The sequence below is a fragment of the Sceloporus occidentalis genome, unplaced genomic scaffold (assembly GCF_023333645.1).
Source record: "Sceloporus occidentalis isolate IW3139 unplaced genomic scaffold, rSceOcc1.0.p SCAF_77, whole genome shotgun sequence".
NCBI classification, from domain to species: Eukaryota; Metazoa; Chordata; class Lepidosauria; order Squamata; family Phrynosomatidae; genus Sceloporus; species Sceloporus occidentalis.
In genome coordinates, this window is record NW_028317057.1 from 118,827 (window position 1) to 139,868 (window position 21,042).

General features: G+C 40.3%; 1 protein-coding gene across 1 annotated transcript; it reads left to right on the forward strand.

The window, feature by feature from the left end:
* Positions 1 to 5,595: 5,595 nt before the first annotated feature.
* Positions 5,596 to 13,051, forward strand: LOC149285547 (signal peptidase complex subunit 3-like). The gene is made up of 5 exons (XM_089495213.1): positions 5,596 to 5,738; positions 7,583 to 7,656; positions 10,450 to 10,526; positions 10,992 to 11,107; positions 12,919 to 13,051. Exons 1-5 carry the CDS (start codon positions 5,596 to 5,598, stop codon positions 13,049 to 13,051), a joined length of 543 nt encoding a protein of 180 aa, XP_089351339.1.
* The last annotated feature ends 7,991 nt before the right edge of the window (positions 13,052 to 21,042 follow it).

The following is a 21,042-nucleotide window of genomic DNA, read 5'->3' on the forward strand; positions in this document are numbered from 1 at the left end:
TATTTTAAAGTGTAAACACATACTAAAATTGCTATCTATTAAAGATCTATATGTTATATTGGCCTTAATGCGGGAAATTGAGAAACAGACACGAGCCAAGTATGTGCCTCATTTGGTTCCAGAAATTATTCACATCTTCCTAAAGCCAAGAACATTTTGTCACTTAGCTGCATATAATAGATGAGCATGCCTGTTAAAATAATGTAAAGTGTTTTTTTTTTCTTTTCTTTGGTTAACACCTCTAGAATTGAAGTTAATTGGTACTGTGACATCAAACTAGTCCATCAGGGGATTTCAGAAATGTGAAAACCTGAGCAAATCACATGATGTATATTGAAGAAAAGCAACTGGCAAAAAACTATATATCCAACAGGTTGCTACCGTAAAAGTAAAAAAAGACTTCCCTCCCACTTCCCTAATGCCAATTTATGACAACATATCACGCCCGTTAGAATAGATTGGCACCAGTGCGTAAAAACTGTGACATCACAATTCGGAACAAGAGATTTTGCCAGCGGCGCCCTGTGTGGGTTGTTGCCCAAATATACTTTCCATTAGAGCAGTTGGTACAAAAACTGATTTGTAATCCTGAAACCAAAGCTATACATATCCAGTTAATGTATGTTTATTTGTAATAAATATAAGTTGTTCTATCTCTTTAAATCTTTGGCCTTTAAGGCCAGTGGTCACCAAATGACATGCAAGCTCTTACACTCGTCCAGTATGTGGTAGTGTGTATCCAACCCACAACAGCACATTAACGCACCAGATGAAATATGCAAGCGACAGCAAAGTAAGCAACCCATGCCACATGGCACCGGCCCACCGGGCATTGGCTTGATTAAGACTTTAGTAACCACTGTAACATCAATACAAACAAATGACAAAAATAGCTTGGAAGACATGCAGGGTTTTACTCCCTTAAGTGACAGGAGTTGTTTTTTTTTTTGTATATGTTTGTTCACGTGTGGTTCCCCTTTTCCATGTTTAGTGTACCCACACAAATGATATATATTTTTTCCAAGGACAGGTGAGGCTTTCTCTTTAAATTGTTTTATTTTTGTATAGTCTGTCATATACAAAAGTAGAAAAATAAATTTTTGCAATGTTACTTCTTTCACAAGTTAGGTTCAGCGGATAAAAAACCCCCATATGATTTATGTTCAACAGCATCCCTGAGTAGAACACCCCACATGGATAGGTTTATTTTATAAGGTAGAAAATTGGTGACATCACTGGATACAGTTATTTTTTTATTTAATTTTATTATTTTTTATATTTGTCTTTTTATTTTTTTTTTAAGTATTTTTTGAATTGGCAGAAATACTGTTTCTCCCTCTTTTCACTTTGACCCCCACTGCTGCTGATCAGCAAACAGGGGTCAATTGTAGGTGCTTGCCATACACTAACATACATTTACACACTCTAAAACCATACAGTAACAGACACACGCTAACATTTTATGCACAGAAACACGCTCACACGCTAACATGCTACGCTCGCGTCCACACATGCTAACAACATATACTAATACACACACTATATGCTGTCGACACATAAACACTGAATCTGGGACTACAATACAGTAAACATACTGGCACTACACATGTGCACACATACAGACAGACTATACTATACATATACACACTGACTCTGACACTACAGTATACATTTACACACATACACACTGACTCTGACACTAGAGTATACATACACGGACTCTAGCATTATACATATACACACACACTGACTCTGACACTATAGTATACACACACACTCACATACACTTCTCCCCCTCCCTCCCTCCCCGTCTCACCTCGTGGAGACCAGCCACGGAAATCCTATGTGAAGTTGCAAAAACAATTAATTCTATATTAGTATAGTTTTGGTTTTTAAAATATTAGCACTAATAATTATATTGTATTCATATGATTTTAAAAGGTGACCATATTTGTCCTGAACAAAATTACGTCTTTCTGCAGGTCCATCAAATATGGAAAAGGAGAATCATGGTTCAACAAACATGGTAAAAAAAAAAACAAGAAAACTTCCTGTGCTTATGGTATGAAAATCCTCCAGTCCCAAATGGGCTGACACAGGGCCGGCCTTTGGGGTGTGCGACCTGTGCGACCGCACAGGGCGCCACACTCCAGGGGGTGCCGCCTCCCGGTCCGCCGACGCCGCCCGACGACAACACGGGGTCCGACGCCGCCGCCGTTGGGTCCGCTGCCGCCCCCTCTGGACCTAGATTAAAACATCGGGGGGTTTTTTTGTTGTTTTTTTAACTTTATTTAAAATCCTCCATGTTAAATAAAGTTTTTTTTAACTTTATTTAACATGGAGGATGTTAAATAAAGTTAAAACAAAAAACCCCCAATGTTTTCATTTATGACCCGGGCAGGGGCGCCGAGCGGTTGCTCGTGAAGTTCTCAGCAACCGTTCGACGCCCCTTACTCTCCGTGACTCCGTCGCGGTGCCGGCATCTCATGTTGAGCGCCAGACTATTCCGGCGCTCAGCATGAGATGCCGGCAGGACTCCTCAAGGTAAGTTAGGATAAGGAGAAGTAGGGAGAGGGGGGGTAGTTTGAAGGGGGAGTAGTTTGAAGGGGGAGAGGGGGGTAGTTTGAAGGGGCAGAGGGGGGTAGTTTGAAGGGGCAGAGGGGGGGTAGTTTGAAGGGGCAGAGAGGGGCTAGTTTGAAGGGGCAGGGGGGGTAGTTTGAAGGGACAGAGGGGGGGTAGTTTGAAGGGACAGAGGGGGGGGTAGTTGGAAGGGGCAGAGGGGGGGTAGTTTGAAGGGGCAGGGGGGGTAGTTTGAAGGGACAGAGGGGGGGTAGTTTGAAGGGACAGAGGGGGGGTAGTTTGAAGGGGCAGAGGGGGGGTAGTTTGAAGGGGCAGAGGGGGGGTAGTTTGAAGGGGCAGAGGGGGGGTAGCTTGAAGGGGCGGGGGGTAGTGAGGGGGGGGCACTAGAGGAGTAGTTCGCACAGGGCGCCAGAACACCTAAGGCCGGCTCTGGGCTGACATGTTGAAAAAGATGCATATATCTACTGAGTTCAATTAATTGCATTGTGCCATGGACAGTTATAATAACAATAAAAAATCTGATCTTGTGTTGTGCAACAGAGAATGTTTTACTTACACGCAATTCATGTTTTTCACATTTCTCATATATTTCATATTTTTTAAAACTTTTTCTTAAGACTTTCTGTAACATTTTAGTTTACTAGATTATGACATATATGTATGCATGTGTGTATATATCTATGCATCTGTGGGGCTTCCTCAAACGGAAGGTGGGGGAGCACAAGGTCTCTAACATCCACCAGCTCTGGTGAACTCCATGCCCAAGAGGGTTAAGGCAGCGCTGGAAAATAATGGCGGCCACACAAAATATTGACACTTTGGGGACATTTCCACTGCCAAGGTTTTAGACATTAATGGCTGTGTGTTGAGTTATTTTGAGGGGACAGCTAATTTACACTGTTATACATGCGTATACTCACTACTTTACATTGTAGCAGAGTGTCATTTCTTCAGTGTTGTCACATGAAAAGATATAATATAATATTTACAAAACTGTAAGGGGTGTACTCACTTTTGGGAGATATATATATATATATATATATATATATATATATATATATATATACGTATACCAGTATATATATGCACATTAACCAAGTTAGGAAGGGCCATCCTTTGGGACCCAAGAAACATGAGGACATTTGTTTAGAAATCAAATTGAATAAATTGTAACTGTTGAGAGGCATGAGAGAAAGAAATACTCATTCCTTCTAATTCTCCTGAGAAACTTACGCGAACAGTGTAATTATCGTCAAAATATATTATAAAAGCTTATAATTCAGGTTTCCACTAATGGATTTACTGTGATATGTGTCAGGGTTTATATTTACAGGGCTTTCCTATTCCCTTCTGTTGTGATCTATCGGAATTCACAGTATAACGCCAATTAACAGCCAGTATCCTAATTCAGCCAAATTGAATCATCAGCAATTGCCCCACCCCACCCCACCCCACCGGATTTGGAACCCCCTCCAGCTGCAGGACCAAATGGCCCACTGCCATCTAAACGTAAGGCACACTGGGCAGTTGTCCAAGGGCCCCGAGTGCTGGGGGCCCCGTGGTGAATCACATTGCTGCCAGCAAAGTGTTTCACCATGAAGCCCCTAAAACAGTGTATCTATAAGGGAGGGGCGAGCGGAGGGGCCGCCTCCCCTGGGCCTGCTCAGCCCCACCTTGACTTCCGTGCTTCCTAATCACTACGCGCTGGCAATTGATGCCGAGCGACGGGATATGACGTCTTATTTATTTGTGGGCAGGTGTGTTTAAAGGCAGCGTGTAAGGGCAGTGTATGTGGGTTTATGGGCAGGTATTTGTAAGGGCAGTGTATGTGTATATGTGTGTTTATGGGCAGGTGTGTGTAATGGCAGTGTCAGTAAAATCTCTGTAACAAAAAACCTGAGGCACAATAATCCATTCTTGACTCGGGCATAAAAGGAGCCAACTAAAGCTCTGCTCACAACAACCAGGCAGCGTGAGAGCCTGCCGCTCTGTCTCTGCACTAATTCGGAAGCTAAAAAGAAAAGCTTTCGAGAGTTTTCATCTCTTTCTTAGGTCTGAGGCGATACCTGAGGGAGAGAGGAACACTTTTGAAAGCTTGTCTTTTTTTTGTATTATGTTAATCCAATAAAATGGTATCATTGCATAGTGCAATACTCTGGCATTTTGTCATCTTATTTATATATATTTAGTTTTTTCCCTTTTTCTACCAGTTTGTTGTTGTGTGTGATTTTGAATTACTTTACCGCCTCTTATTGTTAACAGGGCTTCGGAATGTGCTGGCTCTCTAAACAAATGTAATGTAATTAACAGAGCAAATCAGTATAAAACAGTTTTAACCCTTCTTACTTTTAAAGCCTGCTACCAGGTTGAATTTGCAACAAAGATTAATATAACGTATTTTAGGGGATCTGCTTACATGCATTCCTCTTAGTACATCCCATTTGGGGAGCTAAAACACAAACACACAAAATGTACACAAAAACAATAGAAACACCGTGTTGAAGAGAACTCATTGATATTCACGTGTCGTGTAAAGTTAGTCTGGCGATGGGTTTTCACGAAAGTGATGGGCAACGCTCTGATTACAGAAATAAATAATATCCTTGGAATCACTGGTTACGGTGTCGCGAGTCTTTACAGCTCAGGTTTACTAAAACAACGCGATGTTATACCTCTTCACCCACCAACTTCCGAAATACTGGTATTTGCCAGTAACAAATAAGGCATCAAAACGCTATACGGCTAACATCACGCACTTCCTGTCTTATAAACTTCCTGTTACGTTACCCGGAAGTTGCGCTATGCAACCCGCTGCCTTAGCTGACAGACAGCTCAGCGCTAGCAGCAACTTCCTGTCTGACACTTTCAGTCCTCACACAGCTATCCGTTCTTACAAATGTCCGTTTAGCGCCACCTTTCTGACCAAAGAGCCCTCGTTCACACGACTGTCTTTCTGTCAGCTCGCGCTGCCTTTCTCTGATTATATACCGTAGGCTCCCCATATCCGTCCTCGCCATGAACACAGCTTTGTCCCGGGCTAACTCCCTCTTTGCATTTTCTCTGAGTGTTATGGCCGCACTCACCTTCGGTTGTTTCATCACCACCGCATTCAAGGACAGAGTCGTGCCCGTCAACATCTACGTGTCCAGGGTGATGTTGTGAGTATCCGCAAGCCGCTTCCTGCAGAGCAATTGGTGCACCGGCAGTCAGTTTCCCTGTGCTTTATTGATCACCTTGTGCTTGGACTATCCGGTAGACTTTAGGTACAGAAGAGCATTGGAGCTCCTGCACAATATATTCGGGGACTGAGTGCCGGTAATAGCAGCATTTGGGTGTTTGAGAGAAGAAAATGCTAATGCATTGATTGGCAGATGCTGTGACATAGGCTGCTTCTTATAACCCCAGGGTTTTGCATGACGAATGCATCTCCTGCATGACATCCTGCTGGGGGTTTGGGGAAAGGGGCAAATGCAGACTCTTCTACCAACTCTGCTATTAGTGAACAAACTCAAAACACAGTGTGTGGGTGTGTATGTATATGTGTGTGTGTGTATGTATGTATATATATATATATATATATATATATATATACTCCATACACACGCACGCAACATGTATGAGTCTATCTGTCGCTGCGTGAAAAGCTGCAATTTTAAGCAGAGAGGACGCAGATTTGGCTTCTATAAGCAGGAAGATTTTATGGCAGCTGCCCGGTAAGCTGCTGCGGCACGAATGTATTGTGGCTGCTGGCACACGATGCGATGTGTGTGATAGAGTAAGGAAGTTGCACCGGGCACTCGGCTCTTGTCTCTTTCTTGTATTGTCTCTTTCTAATTTGCGTTTTTGCATGAAGATGAAACCACGTGCTATACATTTTTTAGCAAACCAAATGGTAGACCATAAAATGTACCATAATAGAATCATTTAACACGCTATACGTCCGCAAAAGTAATTAATAAAAACAGGTCCACAAGGTCCTTCTGCTTAAAGAGCAAAATATATCAATGTTTAATGTACAAATGTAGATGTTTTAACCAGCTGGAAAAACTGTCATTTATGAACAATCCCAAAAGATGGAATTCTAAATAACGATTCATCAGGAGTCCCACAAATTCTAAGAACATACTATACATAAGTGTTCCCAAAGTATGAAAGAAGGAAATCTAATATTAAAATGTGTTACCTACAGCTGTAATCCCTTTAATGATGGCGGCATTCGGTTTCCCAGTGGCCAGCGCGAAGGTAACACAACAGATTTGCACGAATATTACGGTTACTCCACCAGCAGCGTTTGCTCTGCGAGCTCAAGGCCAACAGCTCGTATCGTGTCAGATCTTAACACGATACGATGGCGACGTATTTAAACAGCTGTAATGAGCTCAGATCTATTCTCTCCCTACTGCATGCAGGACAATTTTATGAAACACAACTTTTTTTCCGTAAGACCATGAATTTTTCGCAATGGCATTCTTTTTAGAATAAAGTAGAAACCGACCCATCTGTCCATGCAGATAGTCGTAATCATTAAGGGAATTTAAACACGGATGGGATAGGGATACGACCGTCCTGTTTCTAAGATGAGACAATTTTATGTTTCTATATAAGCTCTAGCTGTCAGTAGAAATGTTATTTTGTGTTTAATTGTATAGTTCTGTGGAATCTGTTATACATAATGGTATATTTTAGCTGATTTTAGCTAGAATATGTAAAACAGTTTCATTTGACCACTAAAAGTAACTGTTCAGAAAGTTCCCAGCACAGTAATGTCTTTGTCAAATGCATATATTACACCTTTTGTCTTATTATATATACAAGGAAAAACCCTACATAGATTATGTGTATATAATAAACATTGCTGGTAATTCTGCTGCTCTATGTGGTACTTAGTATATTAGAAGTAATGTTTGTGTAAAAGGCTACATGTTGTTGGGGATACATTCACTTTGCTCCTTAATAGAAAATATTAATCTGTGTTCTAATGTTCTGTAAACGTATCTTTCAGAGAGAACGTGGAAGATTTCACTGGACCCAGAGAAAGGAGTGATCTTGGATTCCTCACGTTCGATATAAATGCTGATATCCTTTTTGTGAATGAAACTGATCTCTGTTGTATGCGTTTTTCCACATTTAAGTGCTGATAAATCTAATCCCGCTGCTAGTGCGTTCTGTAAACATGAAATCCCAAGGTTGTTTGCTACAAAATGTCAATGCCAAAAAAAATAATGTTAGTAAAACAAATTATATAATGCAGGTTTACTTTACACCAAGCGCCTGAGTAGCTGCCAATTTCCTATCCTTGAGACTTTGTACGGTCTCTTTAGAACGCACTATGCAGGAGGGATAAACCTCTCCACTTGATGATATTGACACCGTAGCCTGTCTGAGCGGTGATAGCTCCTTTCTATTCATTGTTCATCCCAGATCATGCTCTTGACGGACGAAATTAATTCACTGAACATTTTCATGCAAAAACCGTGCATTAAAAATGTATTTGTAACCAGAAACCAGCACAACCCTGATAGAAGGCTCTATTGTTTGTTGGCAGGAGGCATACAAATGTCATTTTTTGTTTATGAAGCACTTTATAGTTTACGGTATGATAAATAGTATATATACTAAATACGATTATATAACAAGTACCATAGATATTGTTAACGGAGTATAATAGGAAAGGAGGTCATTACCCTGTAAGAGCTTATAGATTTGTGATTTAATGACATTACTTACATTGTCAATAGACTCAATTAAAAAATATGAAGGTCTTGGAAGGTTTGAGGACCTCTACAGACGAGGAGTCAGATTTCAGAATCTACTGACATATATACAGCAATGGGGTGAATTCCTTCTAGCAATTAATTGATTTGTTTTTAACCAATGCCTTTGTTATGCTTGCTCAATTTAAGATGTTCCACTTAGGGGCGCTCATGTAAGATAAAAGGGGAAAAAATACAACAATAATAGTGTAGATCAGGGGTGTCCAAGTTTTTTCTGCAGTGGGCCACTTCATCAGAATTGTATACATGCGCGGGTCGCACTCATTTTTCAGAGAGAAAATATGGCCTTTAATAAAATATGCAGATTAAAATAAAGTAAATGACACAAAACCTTTACTTTTCCTCTCACTGATTTCTAGGATTTCTGGGCCTACAAATTCAGGATTCTGGATAAGTAGAAATAAAATAGTTCTATTTATTTTAGCGATGCACTAAAATGAAAATTCTGGACCAAAACCGAAAATTCAGGGTTCACTTAGCCGAAACTGAAAGTGACCCCCCCCACACACACTTTTAATAAAAGTAAGTTGCACACCAAAATTGTACAAAAAATTATATATTATGATTGTTAACAGCAATCTCAGGCATACCCAGATTCCAGCATGTACTGGTTGGCTGGGCATTGTATTTTTTGTCCAATTTCAGTGTGTAACCACGCTTTTATTAAAAGTAATACACTACAATTGGACAAAAAAAATCATTTTTATACCCAGGCAACCAGTGAATGCTGGAACCTAGGCATGATGGGACTGTGATTGCTGTTAGAAGATTGCTGTTAGCTGTTAGCAATCACACTCCTATCATCCCAAGTCAGCCAGTATATGCTGGTACAGGGTGGCTGTAAGTGCAGACCCCTTACTGCTGGCAGCATCAATACACAAGGGAGGCAGCTAGCCAGGTTTCAGCATGTACTGGCTGACTTGGCATGATATGAGTGTGATTGCTAACAGCAAACACACTCTTTTTATACCCAGGCAACCAGTGAATGCTGGAACCTAGGCATGATGGGACTGTGATTGCTGTTAGCAATCACACTCCTATCATCCCAAGTCAGCCAATACATGCTGGTACAGGGTGGCTGTGAGTGCAGACCCCATACTGCTGGCAGCATCAATACACAAGGGGGGCAGCTAGCAAGGTTTCAGCATGTACTGGTTGACTTGGCATGATAGGAGTGTGATTGCTAACAGCAATTACAGTCCCATCATGCCTAGGTTCCAGCACTTACACATCCATGCTATCACACACACAAATTCATTCATTCACAGATTCATTCCCTGAGACATACTCATTCACACAACCTCCCCCACCCCCTTACCTGCTCTACAGCTCTCGATGCCGCTCACAGACTTCAGCAGGGGGCGTGGCCTCCCTCGTTCTCCCCACAGAGGAGGCAGGACTGGAGCAGAGAATGGACCCTCCCACAAGTAAGCAGCAGGGCTCTTGTGATCCTGGCTGCCGATCTCACGCGGGCCGCGCCTCGAGGTTCCGCAGGCCGCATTTGGCTCGCGGGCCTAATGTTGGACGCCCCTGGTGTAGATCGTCACAACCAATAGATAATTGTATGGTGTTTGTTGCACTCACAATAGTGCTGAAGTGTTCGGGCGTTTCATAGTTTCTTTTCGTGTCTGGATGGAAAGGCAAATAGAGACAGAAACCAATGGTGTAGTACTTCCTTCCCAATGTGTATAAAATAAAACTGGTTGCACTCACATAATCCAATGCACATTAGACGCACTATTTATGTACTATTTTATTTTTATACTTTATTTCAATGTAAGATGTGCCTGTGTGTGTAAGTATCTGGAAGATGTTCCATATGTATTCTGCTTATTTTGCGGGAGTAAACTTGGCAACAACCCATCTGTGCTATTTCACTGAAAGGTGCGGGGCCAACTATTCTTGCAGACTGTTCCTTTAAAGGTGCCATCCTACCAACTGAGCTGGACACCTTTAAAAGTAATATAGAACTGGGACAGTCTCTCCTTGTACTATCGAGCAACCAGAAACATGTGACATTTTGGTTGTACAAGTTTGGCCACATACGTACATTGCTTTAACTGTAAAGATTTTTTTCTTTCCTTAACTGGTATACATCTGCAGCCCATATTTGATTGGAACGTTAAGCAGCTTTTCATTTACTTATCCGCTGAATATTCAACTAAAAGCAATGTAAGTATATTCAACTAGTGTTTTAGCTTGGGATTACAATTGTGAATGTGTACTGTATGGTGTGTTAAGGCTCCGTACCATTAACCGCCGACATTGTGCCACACACTATAGCAACAGTCATGAATGATTAAATATTGTCATATTTAATTTTTCGCTATAATGGGTTTATTCCAAAAAGTTGTTATCCTTTCTTAATTCTAATATTTCATTAAATTATAAAATATAACATAAGTATATCAAATCCACTGAAACAGACCCCCAATGAAAGGTGCTGTAGCTGGTATCAAGTGACCTTAAACACTTGAACTATAGACTGAATCATTTATTGTTATACGCTTTGGATAGTTTCATTTCTTGAAGTTAATGTTTCTTAGACTGTTGAACTTCTGTGGGGACATGGCTGTATAGTATCTAAGAGCTAGAAATCCAATTAAAGAGAACTAACACATTCTGATTTCATTTCAGGTGTTAAACCAGGTTGTTCTCTGGGACAAGATCATCCTCCGAGGAGATAATCCAAAATTGTCCTTAAAAGACATGAAATCGAAGTATTTTTTCTTTGACGATGGAAATGGTCTTAAGTAAGCATCTGGAAAATATATACAGTTTTTTTTATAAGAATGGGGTCTTTTTGAATAAGTGCAAGAGATAAAATGTATAAGTTGAAACCTGACAAAAAACAACAACCCTAAAACGATGTCTGTTTAGCTTTTGGCACCAGCTTGTAATATGATTGATTTGTGGTGATAGAGAGGAGGGTTCTGCAAGAGATCCAAATGTAAAAAATGCCTTCAAAGCCAAACTTGAATTATCAGTGTTTCGTATCACTCATCTCCTGAATGTATTACTACTTAAATTCCAAAATGTTTGCCTTTTTGTCCACCTTAAGGGTATATTTGTCAATGGGTTCTAGTGATGTTTTAATAGGAGGAAATGTTTTTTTGCCCACATGTTAAAACAGGTGGGGAATATAACCCTTGCATTACCAGATTTAGTATTAGTAGTATTAGTTTTAAGACAGCAGTTTGTGACCCTTACATTTTCAGTATGCTGAGTAATCTGTCAGTTAAAAGCCATCACCCCAATTTGGGTTGGACATGGTTTAGCGAATCCCAAATTTAAACTATTGGCATGCCTATAATATTTAATACAGTTTCGACATCAAAATATCAATGATGCTGCTGCATTTGTCTCTTCTAGAGACTAAGTTCAGTCATGTGCTGAAATTTTGCAAGTGTTTCATAATCCATCTTAATGTGTACACGGTTGGATATTGTTGGATATTGTATAGGTGGTACACATGCTGTACACATGCTGTAGGTTCCTTTTTCTTACTTGCTAGGTAAGACAAATGTGTCTGCCTCTACTATGGCATGATAGATACCGTTTCAGCTACAGTGTTCTTTGTTTTTTAGTTGGACTAAGAACCTAACCTGGTTCTGTTAGATTTAAAACCCAATCATTTATAACCTTTAACTTTTATTATATGCTAACTATAACCAAGTGAAACTGCTAAGGTTGTTATTCTGTAATGAGCTGGTTTCTAAATACTCCTAAATGTCTAGCTGACTAGGTAAGAGAAACTAATAGCTGGTTGTAATGTCTAGCTTACCCAAAATATCAGCTGTGAAATGGACCCACGTGTAGACTACATGGTCCATACCCAGTGATACTATTACCTAACTGTATACTGCTATTGGAAGGCTACACCACAGTCTATAGGGAACTAATAACAGAACAAACAAAGAAATGCTATTCTCCTACAACATGATCCAAATTGAACTATTAACCTTGCCTTTCACATTTAATGCCACGTTTAATAGTTGATAATCAAGTAAATGCATATATCATATCAAGAAGATAAATGCATTAAATATTTATTTAGTGTGTATAGTTCAACTCAAGATATTCTAATACATAAAGACACGTTAATTTCCTTATGTTAAAATGATTGTCGGTTATTTTCTTACTACTTGGGAAATCACAGCTTCATTTACATACTGTGGCATATATTTTTCCCTGTAGCCATTAGAGTTAAGAGAAGGGGTGTCTTGACTTTCAAATATAAAGACCAACATTTTCATTTAGCATTTGTAAAAAAGAGAATGCGCTCTGAATACTTTTGAAAGTCACTGTGTCTGTGGGTGCTGATGTTTGTACCGACTGCTTTAATGAAATGTGGGGACACAATATCATGATTCAAAGCATAAAATTGTAGAGTCAGTCTTTTTTTCATTGATGCCACACATTCCTTGTGGTTTAATATAATACAAAATTACCTTCTCGGTTACTGGGAGCATTTTTTGAAATGGAAGACTGAAATAAAACGTTAAAGTTGAGGACAGTTTTTTTGGGTAAATACTAACTCTTACCTTTTTTGTTTATTTTACAGGGGTAATCGGAATATCACATTGACTCTATCTTGGAATGTAGTGCCGAATGCCGGTATACTACCTCTTGTTACGGGTTCAGGACATATCTCTATACCATTTCCAGAGAATTATAAAACCACAATGAGCTATTAATTTATTGCAAGGAGTTTTTTTTTGGTTTTTTTTTTTACATTTTTTTTTAATATCCTGCCTAAATTTCCTACAATAATAAAATACATATTCAGTGCTCCATTTAAATATACTTTATTCCAAAAAGTGGGATAGCCATGTGGCAAAGAGCCTCCCTGTAAATAAAGCTGAAAATTCCACCATTTCTATTTTTATTATTTTCAGTTGTATGTGTGTTTGTCTTCCTCGGAAGAAATAAAAAAAGCTATTGTATTAATTTGCTCACATCAATGCAATAAGTTCTCATTGGACATTGCTGAGCCTTGTTACTCTGACAGAACACAAATAATTACATTTTTAGAACACCTCCTTGTACTGGAACATCCATTCCCAGAACCCATTAAAAAGAACATGTCTTAATGTGTAGATGAATGTCAACTGTCTGAGCGTTGTTTTTCCAATAAAACTATCCAATGTTGTGACCAGTATTTCTTTTCATTTCCTTCTCTTTGCTCTGGTTTTGGACAGTATGAGTGTCTATCATGAAAAATGACATTAATGGAAACTATCACAGCTTTTTAGCATACGCACATTCATATCTTGGAAGTACCAATAGCTTGTGCTGCTCTTATGAGTGTAATCGTAGCTACTTTGTTTAAAAGTTAACCCAATGGATATTGTTCAACGTGACCATCACACCTATATGAGCTTGTTGGACACCACACTTCAAAACACATTTGTGGCTATAACAGCATCTGCTATTCTAGAAACCCATGAGATTTTGGCGTGTTACCATTCAGCCAAAGAGCATTTGAGGTCAGGCACAGATGTTGGGCCAGAATCGACATTCCAATTCAACCCAAAGTTGTTTAATGGGGTTAAGGTCAGGGCTCCGTGCACTCTGCCTGACTTCCTCCACCCCAAACTTATAAAACCATATCTTAATTGACCTTGCTTTGTGCACAATCTTGCTGCAACAGGAATGGACTTTCCCCAAACTGCTACAACAAGTTTGAAGTATGTTGTAGCATTAAAATCACTGGAACTAAGGGGTTAACCCATCCCTGAAAAACAGACCATTATTCCTCCTCCACCAGACTTTACAGTAGGCACTGTGCATTCCAATAGGAGGCCTTCTGGCATCCGCCAAACCCAGATTCATCCATCATACTTCAAGATTCATCATTCCAGCGAACATGTTTCCATGTGGTAAAGTGGTGCTTTACGCCACTCCAGCTGACGCTTGGCATTGTGCATAGTGATCTTTGATTTGTTGAAGCTCCTGACGCATAATGCTTGATGTTGTTGTCATAGGCACTAAGGAACTCTGTAGTGAGTGATGCTATAGAGAACAGTCGATTTGTAAGTTTGTTTCAGCACTCAGAAGCTCTGCTCTCTTTGAGTGTGGTCTACCCCATTGTGGCTGAACTGTTGTGGCTCCTAAATGCTTCCTCCTCACAATTATATTACAGTGGGCAGAAATTTCACAAACTTACTCAAAGGAGGCAAAGTTTGCATCCTATGACAGTGCCACAAGTTACTGAGCTCTTCGGTATAACTGCAAATGTTTGTCTATGGAGATGGCATTCCTCTGTTCTTGGGTTTTATACACCTGATAGCAATGGATGTGGCTAAAACACCATAACTCAATGAATAATAGGGGTACTCACATCTGTTTGGTCATATAATGTATTTGTAAAAAAAAAACAACCAGGTGATATACAGTATATACTATAACTTGCTAAGTCAGTACAAGATAAATGTACACATCTGCTTAAACTATGATGTGACCAGCTATATTTACACCAATTTGTTTGGCAACTTTCAATGTTCCATATACCGTATTGGCTCGAATATAGGCCGCACTTTTTCCCCCCACTTTAAGTGGCGCCGGGCAGGGTTAGGATACAGATCCCCCGCAGCGGTGCAGGGGACCTGCATCCTACTCCCCGATACGCTTAGACAGCCTCCCCTGCCAGCACTTTCCACGGGGGGGCAAGGGAGGTTGTCTAAGCGCATCGTGCGGTTGGTCACCGGCTGCGGAGGTTGTTTACCCGCATCGCCGCAGCCGGTGACCGTCCGCACGATGCGTTTTACCTCTGCCCCCAAGACTTACCAGAGGAGACTCCCGGGTGTCTTGCGGGGCCGGCGGGGGACATCTACGCAATGCGCGTATACAACTTCCGGTGCTGGCACATCAGCTGAGTGCCGGCACCGGAAGTTGTATACGCGTATTGCATAGATGTCCCTGGCCGGCCCCACAAGACACCCGGGAGTCTCCTCTGGTAAATCGGGAGGGGTAGAGTGGCAGCATATCTCGGGGGGGTGGGGAGGAGGATAGTGGCAGCATATCTCGAGGGGGGAGGAGGACAGTGGCAGCATATCTTGGGGGGGGGCAGTGGCAGCATATCTCGGGGGGGGGGGGAGAGACAGAGTGGCAGCATGTTTTTTTGGTGCTTTTTTAAAGAAAAAAACTTTTTCTTTAAAAAAGCACCAAACTTTTAGGGTGCGGCCTATACGGGGGCGGCCTATATCCGAGCCAATACGGTAAATATCTCAGCTGGCAGCCTAAGGCCTGGGTGGCAAGTCAAGTGAAGTGGCCCGTTGTGCCACGAATCAGCCCACCATACATGCCCATCTTTTCCTGAACGCATATTCATTTTTCAAAATACAAATATGATTCAAATGTGGTTCAACATAAGTAAATTTAATAGCAACAAAGGATGGTAAAAAAAAAAAGCAAAGCCTAATGTCCCCCTCATGCTCAGCCAGTTAAATGCCCCCCCATGATACTGGCTGAGGATTATGGGAAGTATAGTACACAGCAGCAGGAAAATTGTAAAGGTTAATATGAGTACCCTACCAAGATCATACCTTAAAGCGGGCTGATTGGGGACAGAGCTGACACTGAAGAGCTGAGTGGGGACAGCAATGACATGGGGGCTGAAGGGGGACAGAGGTGACACTGGGGAGCTGAATGGGGACAGCAATGACATGGGGGACTGATTGGGGACAGAAGTGACACTGGGGACACACTCACACATACCTATTTTTTTATTTTTAACGAATACAAAAAAAATATTCTATAGCTTGTACAAAAATAAATTGGTTTACTAACCTTCTACTTCCACTTTTGGGGGGTTTCGTCTAGACCTCCATGTATACAGGATGTCAGTGACACGACAGCCGGTGCTCCAGCAGACTGAGTGCGAGGGGGCGGAGCTTTCACCCCTCACGCTGCTCCCATCACTATGCGGCCATCAGACTGCTGGAAAACTGATCTAAACGGCCACTGGGTGCTGATGCTGCCAGCCGGAGCTACTCTAATATTTTTTTAAAAAAAATTTAATATGGCAAGCCTGAGGCTATTAAATGTAAAAAAAAAAAAGTATTAAAGTAGCTCCGGCCGGAGGCATCAGCACGCATCGGCCGTTTAGATCAGTTTTCCAGCTCCGCCCCCTCGCACTCACCTTTCACCCCTCATGCTGCTCCCATCACTATGCGGCCATCAGACTGCTGGAAAACTGATCTAAACGGCCGCTGGGTGCTGATGCCACCGGCCGGAGATAATTTTATCCATTTTTTATTTATTTAATATGCCGGATCTGCTTGCCATATTAAAAATAAATAAATAAAGTATTAAAGTAGCGCCGACCGGCAGCATCAGCACCCAGCGGCCGTTTAGATTCGATCTCCAACAATCTGATGGCCGCATAGTGATGGGAGCAGCGTGAGGGGTGAAAGGTGAGTGCGAGCTTTCACCCCTCACGCTGCTCCCATCACTTGGCGGCCATCGCATACGGCTGCTGGGTGCTGATGCCGCCGGCCGGCGCTGCTTTAATACTATTGTTTTTTTTTCATTTAATAGCCTTTCCGGCTTGCCATATTAATTTTTTTTTAAAAGTATTAAAGTAGCGCTGGCCGGTGGCATCAGCACCCAGCGGCCGTTTAGATTAGATTTCGGGCGGCCTGGGGGGCAATTGGCCCCCTGCCCCCCGGCCAAGCCCGCCCCTGCAGCTGGTCCAACTCCAGACCAATTGTCAAAGCTGCCCATATATACATATACACTTTTATGACACATAAGTGCCCTGCATGGGGCTGTTTTTTTAATCCCGCTCCCGTGGAATTTCTTTTAATCGCCCGCTCCCGCAACGTGTGTTGCACTCTCGCCCGCTCCCTTACCTGAACTGCAGATTTCCCACACACTCCCACAAGACTGCCTTCATGTTGCTTGCACCCAGTAATGTCTTTTCTCTTGTCCCTCCCAGGAACCCAGCAGAGTAATGTGACATAAATTCACGTGACTCTACTGGGTTCCTGGGCGGAACAAGAGAAGAGACGCTGTGTGCGAGCAACGCGAAGGCAGCCTTGCGGGAGTGCGTGGGATTACTGGAACCCGCAGGTACATTGTCTGAACATCTGCTCCCGCCTGCAACACCCGAAAAACCGCCTGTAAGTTTTTTTACGAGCCCTATGGGATCCGTGGGACCCGCATCCCGATGTAGTCCTCCAATACACATATAGTGTGTGTATATACAGTGCTCTAAAAAAGTATTTCCCCCTTCCCAATTTCTTCTATTTACGAATATGTGTCAGACTTCATCAAACTAATTTTAATATTAGATAAAGATAACCCAAGTAAACACAAACTGCAGTTTGTAATGATAATTTAATCTATAAAAGGGGAAAAAAAGCTATCCAATCCTACCTGGCCCTATGTGAAAAAATAATTGTTTTAACTCTTTTAGTTACTAAATCAACCAATTAACCAAATGTAATTGATAATTGGGTTCAGTTTTACTAGACACACCCAGGAATGATAACTTCCAGCCCTGTTGAATCTAAACACCAACTAAATAGAATGTGTCTTGCACAGTGAAGTACGCTGAAAGGTCTCAAAAGCAGCGCATGAAACTCCAATTCAAGAACAGATGAGAAACAAAGTCATTGACATCTATCAGTCCAAAAAGGGTTACAAAGCTAGTTTCTAACACACTCATATATTAAAAGAAACATACTGTAATTTAACCTGTAACCGTGGCTATATAAAAAATGCTATTTCTTCATATATTTCTTATATTGCACATTTCAAAACTTTAAAAAAATATATCAGTAAGTTTAAAATACATCCATGCTATTTGGTGGAATATCACTACCCCACAAGGACATTTAATTTTCTTGAAATTTTCTTGAAATGTCCCACAAGGACATTTAATTTTCTTGAAAATTTAATTTTCTTTAATCAATCAACATTATGTTGTCAGAAGTCTCTGTATAAAGAAGGTGATCATACTGATTTCTACTTGTGATACAGGGATGTGTCCACTAGATGGCAACACGCTCTCAAGGGTCAATCTAGTTAGATGGTGTATAATTATTATGGCAGTAGGAATGCTTTCAGAATTATGTGAAAACAGTGCCATTCTACCCACTACTGTTTTATGAGAGTGAAATTGTAAAGCTTTCAGTGTGAGTTCTAGATTCTGGAACACCTTTTTAACTTAAATGATGCAGGAAAATGGTGTAAGGCAAACGGTTTAAATGTTTGGCCTTTCAAATAAGCTGTTTATGAGAATAAATAAATATGTATTATGTAGTCCTTTTCTGCACTAAATTACAGTAGTGAAAAAAAACCCTCTGTCTGACATACTTTATTTTAATTTATAATTTTTAATTTATAATCACATTTATGATTGTTTGAAAGTTTGCTCACCTTTTGGACATACAAATGCACCAAAGTGATGGCACTTGATGACCACATAAAGTCATCAAGGACACCATGATGTTGTATGGCTCAGTTGCTATTTCAACTGGCCAGATTTTCTAAAACCCTTATAGGCTTCTGTACTACATTTTATCAATGCTCCTGGAATTTTGAAGAAAAACAGTTTGTTCTTTAGAAGTTACAAACTAACTTTCCCTGAGACACCGGTACTGTACGCAAGCAGTCTGGCCATTGAAAGTCACTGGTTACAGAAGAGGAGCCAAACTTATTTGAATATGTTGAAGGTGAATTCACATTTTCATTGCCAATAGGGTAGCTACTGATGTGTGTTTAGTATGTAGTTATTAACGGAAGCACAAAAGCAGGAAAACGTAGCTAAAGTTGCATAGGTTTCCTCAGTCACGGGTTCTTTCTATGTGAACACCTACAGTATATCCAGTCTTCACTGCAAACCACATCCAGCAGAAAATAAAGTCACATTTTGCAGTTGTTTTACTTGGCTTGCATATATGGCACTGGACACCATATGCAACATCTATATTTACGCAATTATGTCACGTTATATATGATGTAATTGTTGCAGTATTCCAATTTCCAGGAGGCTTCCAAGTCACAAGTAGTAGCTTAGCAAGAACCAGAAGATCATGAGTAGGTGAGTAATAGTGTGAAGAGTTAAGGTAAGTGATACATTTATATATATATATATTTTTTTCTTAAAGTAAAAGTATTGTTTCCAAAAAGCTTTTAAAAATTGGGGGCAAAATAGTTGAAGTTCCATTTTAGATGAGTGAATGATTATTTATGAGCTCCATCTACCTTACTTACTTGCCCATAACTTCTCAGCACAAGACACCATCCTGAACAGTTTCACACCCTGGCATGTGGTTGGATTAGCACATTAGCTACCTAAGCATGTCCCCCTCAGAATGTACTATATAGAAGGAACTTGCAAATCCAAAAGAACATGATAGCTACACAATTCTAAAACTTTAACACCACCGCATCATAAAAACATAAATTAGTTAATGATGTCATCACATTCCATGTTTGACTGCAACATACAGTATGTTATTTAAAACATAAGTTCCTGGTTCATTTTGTTCTAAACTTGGCTTTAACCCACTGACCTCACAATTGTAATGTACCATAGGTTAAATTTTACTTGACATTTTCACATTTTGGCAAATACCTGTTTTTTTAAAAATTTATTTTACATTTTATCATATCAAAGCCAACTTGAATTAGTTAATTCCAATTTATTTACAATGTTAATCTAGCTTTGTTAAAGAACAAAAAAAGTAGACTAGACCTTTATTTTGAGGATTACTCAGAAAAAAATTGTTTAAGAAAACAAATCCAGATATAATAATAAGGAATAGTTTCTTTTAGGGGTTATTTGAAAACAGTTTTTTTCTTCCAGTTTGTACTTTTTCCAGAGGAGGGGATACCACACACCCTAAAAACAAAATGCAATGCCAAAAAAGACAAACTTGATTCCAAATGTCTCAAATAGTCCTGTCTTAATTGATTGCTTTGATAAATCTCACAAAAAGCCCCTAAAGTCTTGTTCTTAATTATAGCTGTTCTGGGAAAATTCAGTTCTTGGTTTGTTTGAAGGAAGACATTGAAGCAGAACAAACGATGGAGCTTGTCCACATGATAACTGGTGGGCATCCCCATAGATGGATGATGCCGTCTAAAAACACACAGATGGGAGTTTTTTGCAGAATACAGTAACAAGACCACCCACAAGTTTATCCAGTAAATCTGCAGTATTAGGAAGAATGATGGATTCCAAAAGCTCCAGAAATTTTAAGTTCTGCTCAGAAAATTGACTTTTTTATGCACTTGCCTTATTCTACCTTCACCCTTTAGTTCTCATTTCCAAAGATGAACTGATGAAAAGCTTAAGTCTGGCCCAAGATTATTTTAGTGTATACCCGGCCTGATCATTCTTGGCCTTCCCTGAATGTTACAATTATGGCAACTTTAGGGCAATTTTAGGCCCTCTTCGCCTTGTGTACTAATGTGTTTTAACATACTGGTACACAACATTACCAGTATATTGATCTTAACTCGTCTTTAATGTTTTAACTATTCACTAGTTTTCGCTATAGTGTCTCCCATTGTAACGCCACTATGCAATAAGCTGGCGCTATATAAATAAATATAATAATATTATTATAGCAGATGAATGTCATGTCACACAACTTGAATAATGTATCTTTATAGGAAATAGTCCCCAAAGGAATACTATATGTGTATCACAAATGTGCCTAAACCATATGGC

What these genes read in the sequence shown, in the direction of transcription:
- LOC149285547 (XM_089495213.1), top strand. Translation starts at nt 5,596, where the DNA reads ATGAACACAGCTTTGTCCCGGGCTAACTCCCTCTTTGCATTTTCTCTG. An exon ending in CACGTTCGATATAAATGCTG is followed by an intron (nt 7,657 to 10,449) that starts ATATCCTTTTTG and finishes TAACTGGTATAC; the next exon opens with ATCTGCAGCCCATATTTGAT. An exon ending in AATATTCAACTAAAAGCAAT is followed by an intron (nt 10,527 to 10,991) that starts GTAAGTATATTC and finishes ATTTCATTTCAG; the next exon opens with GTGTTAAACCAGGTTGTTCT.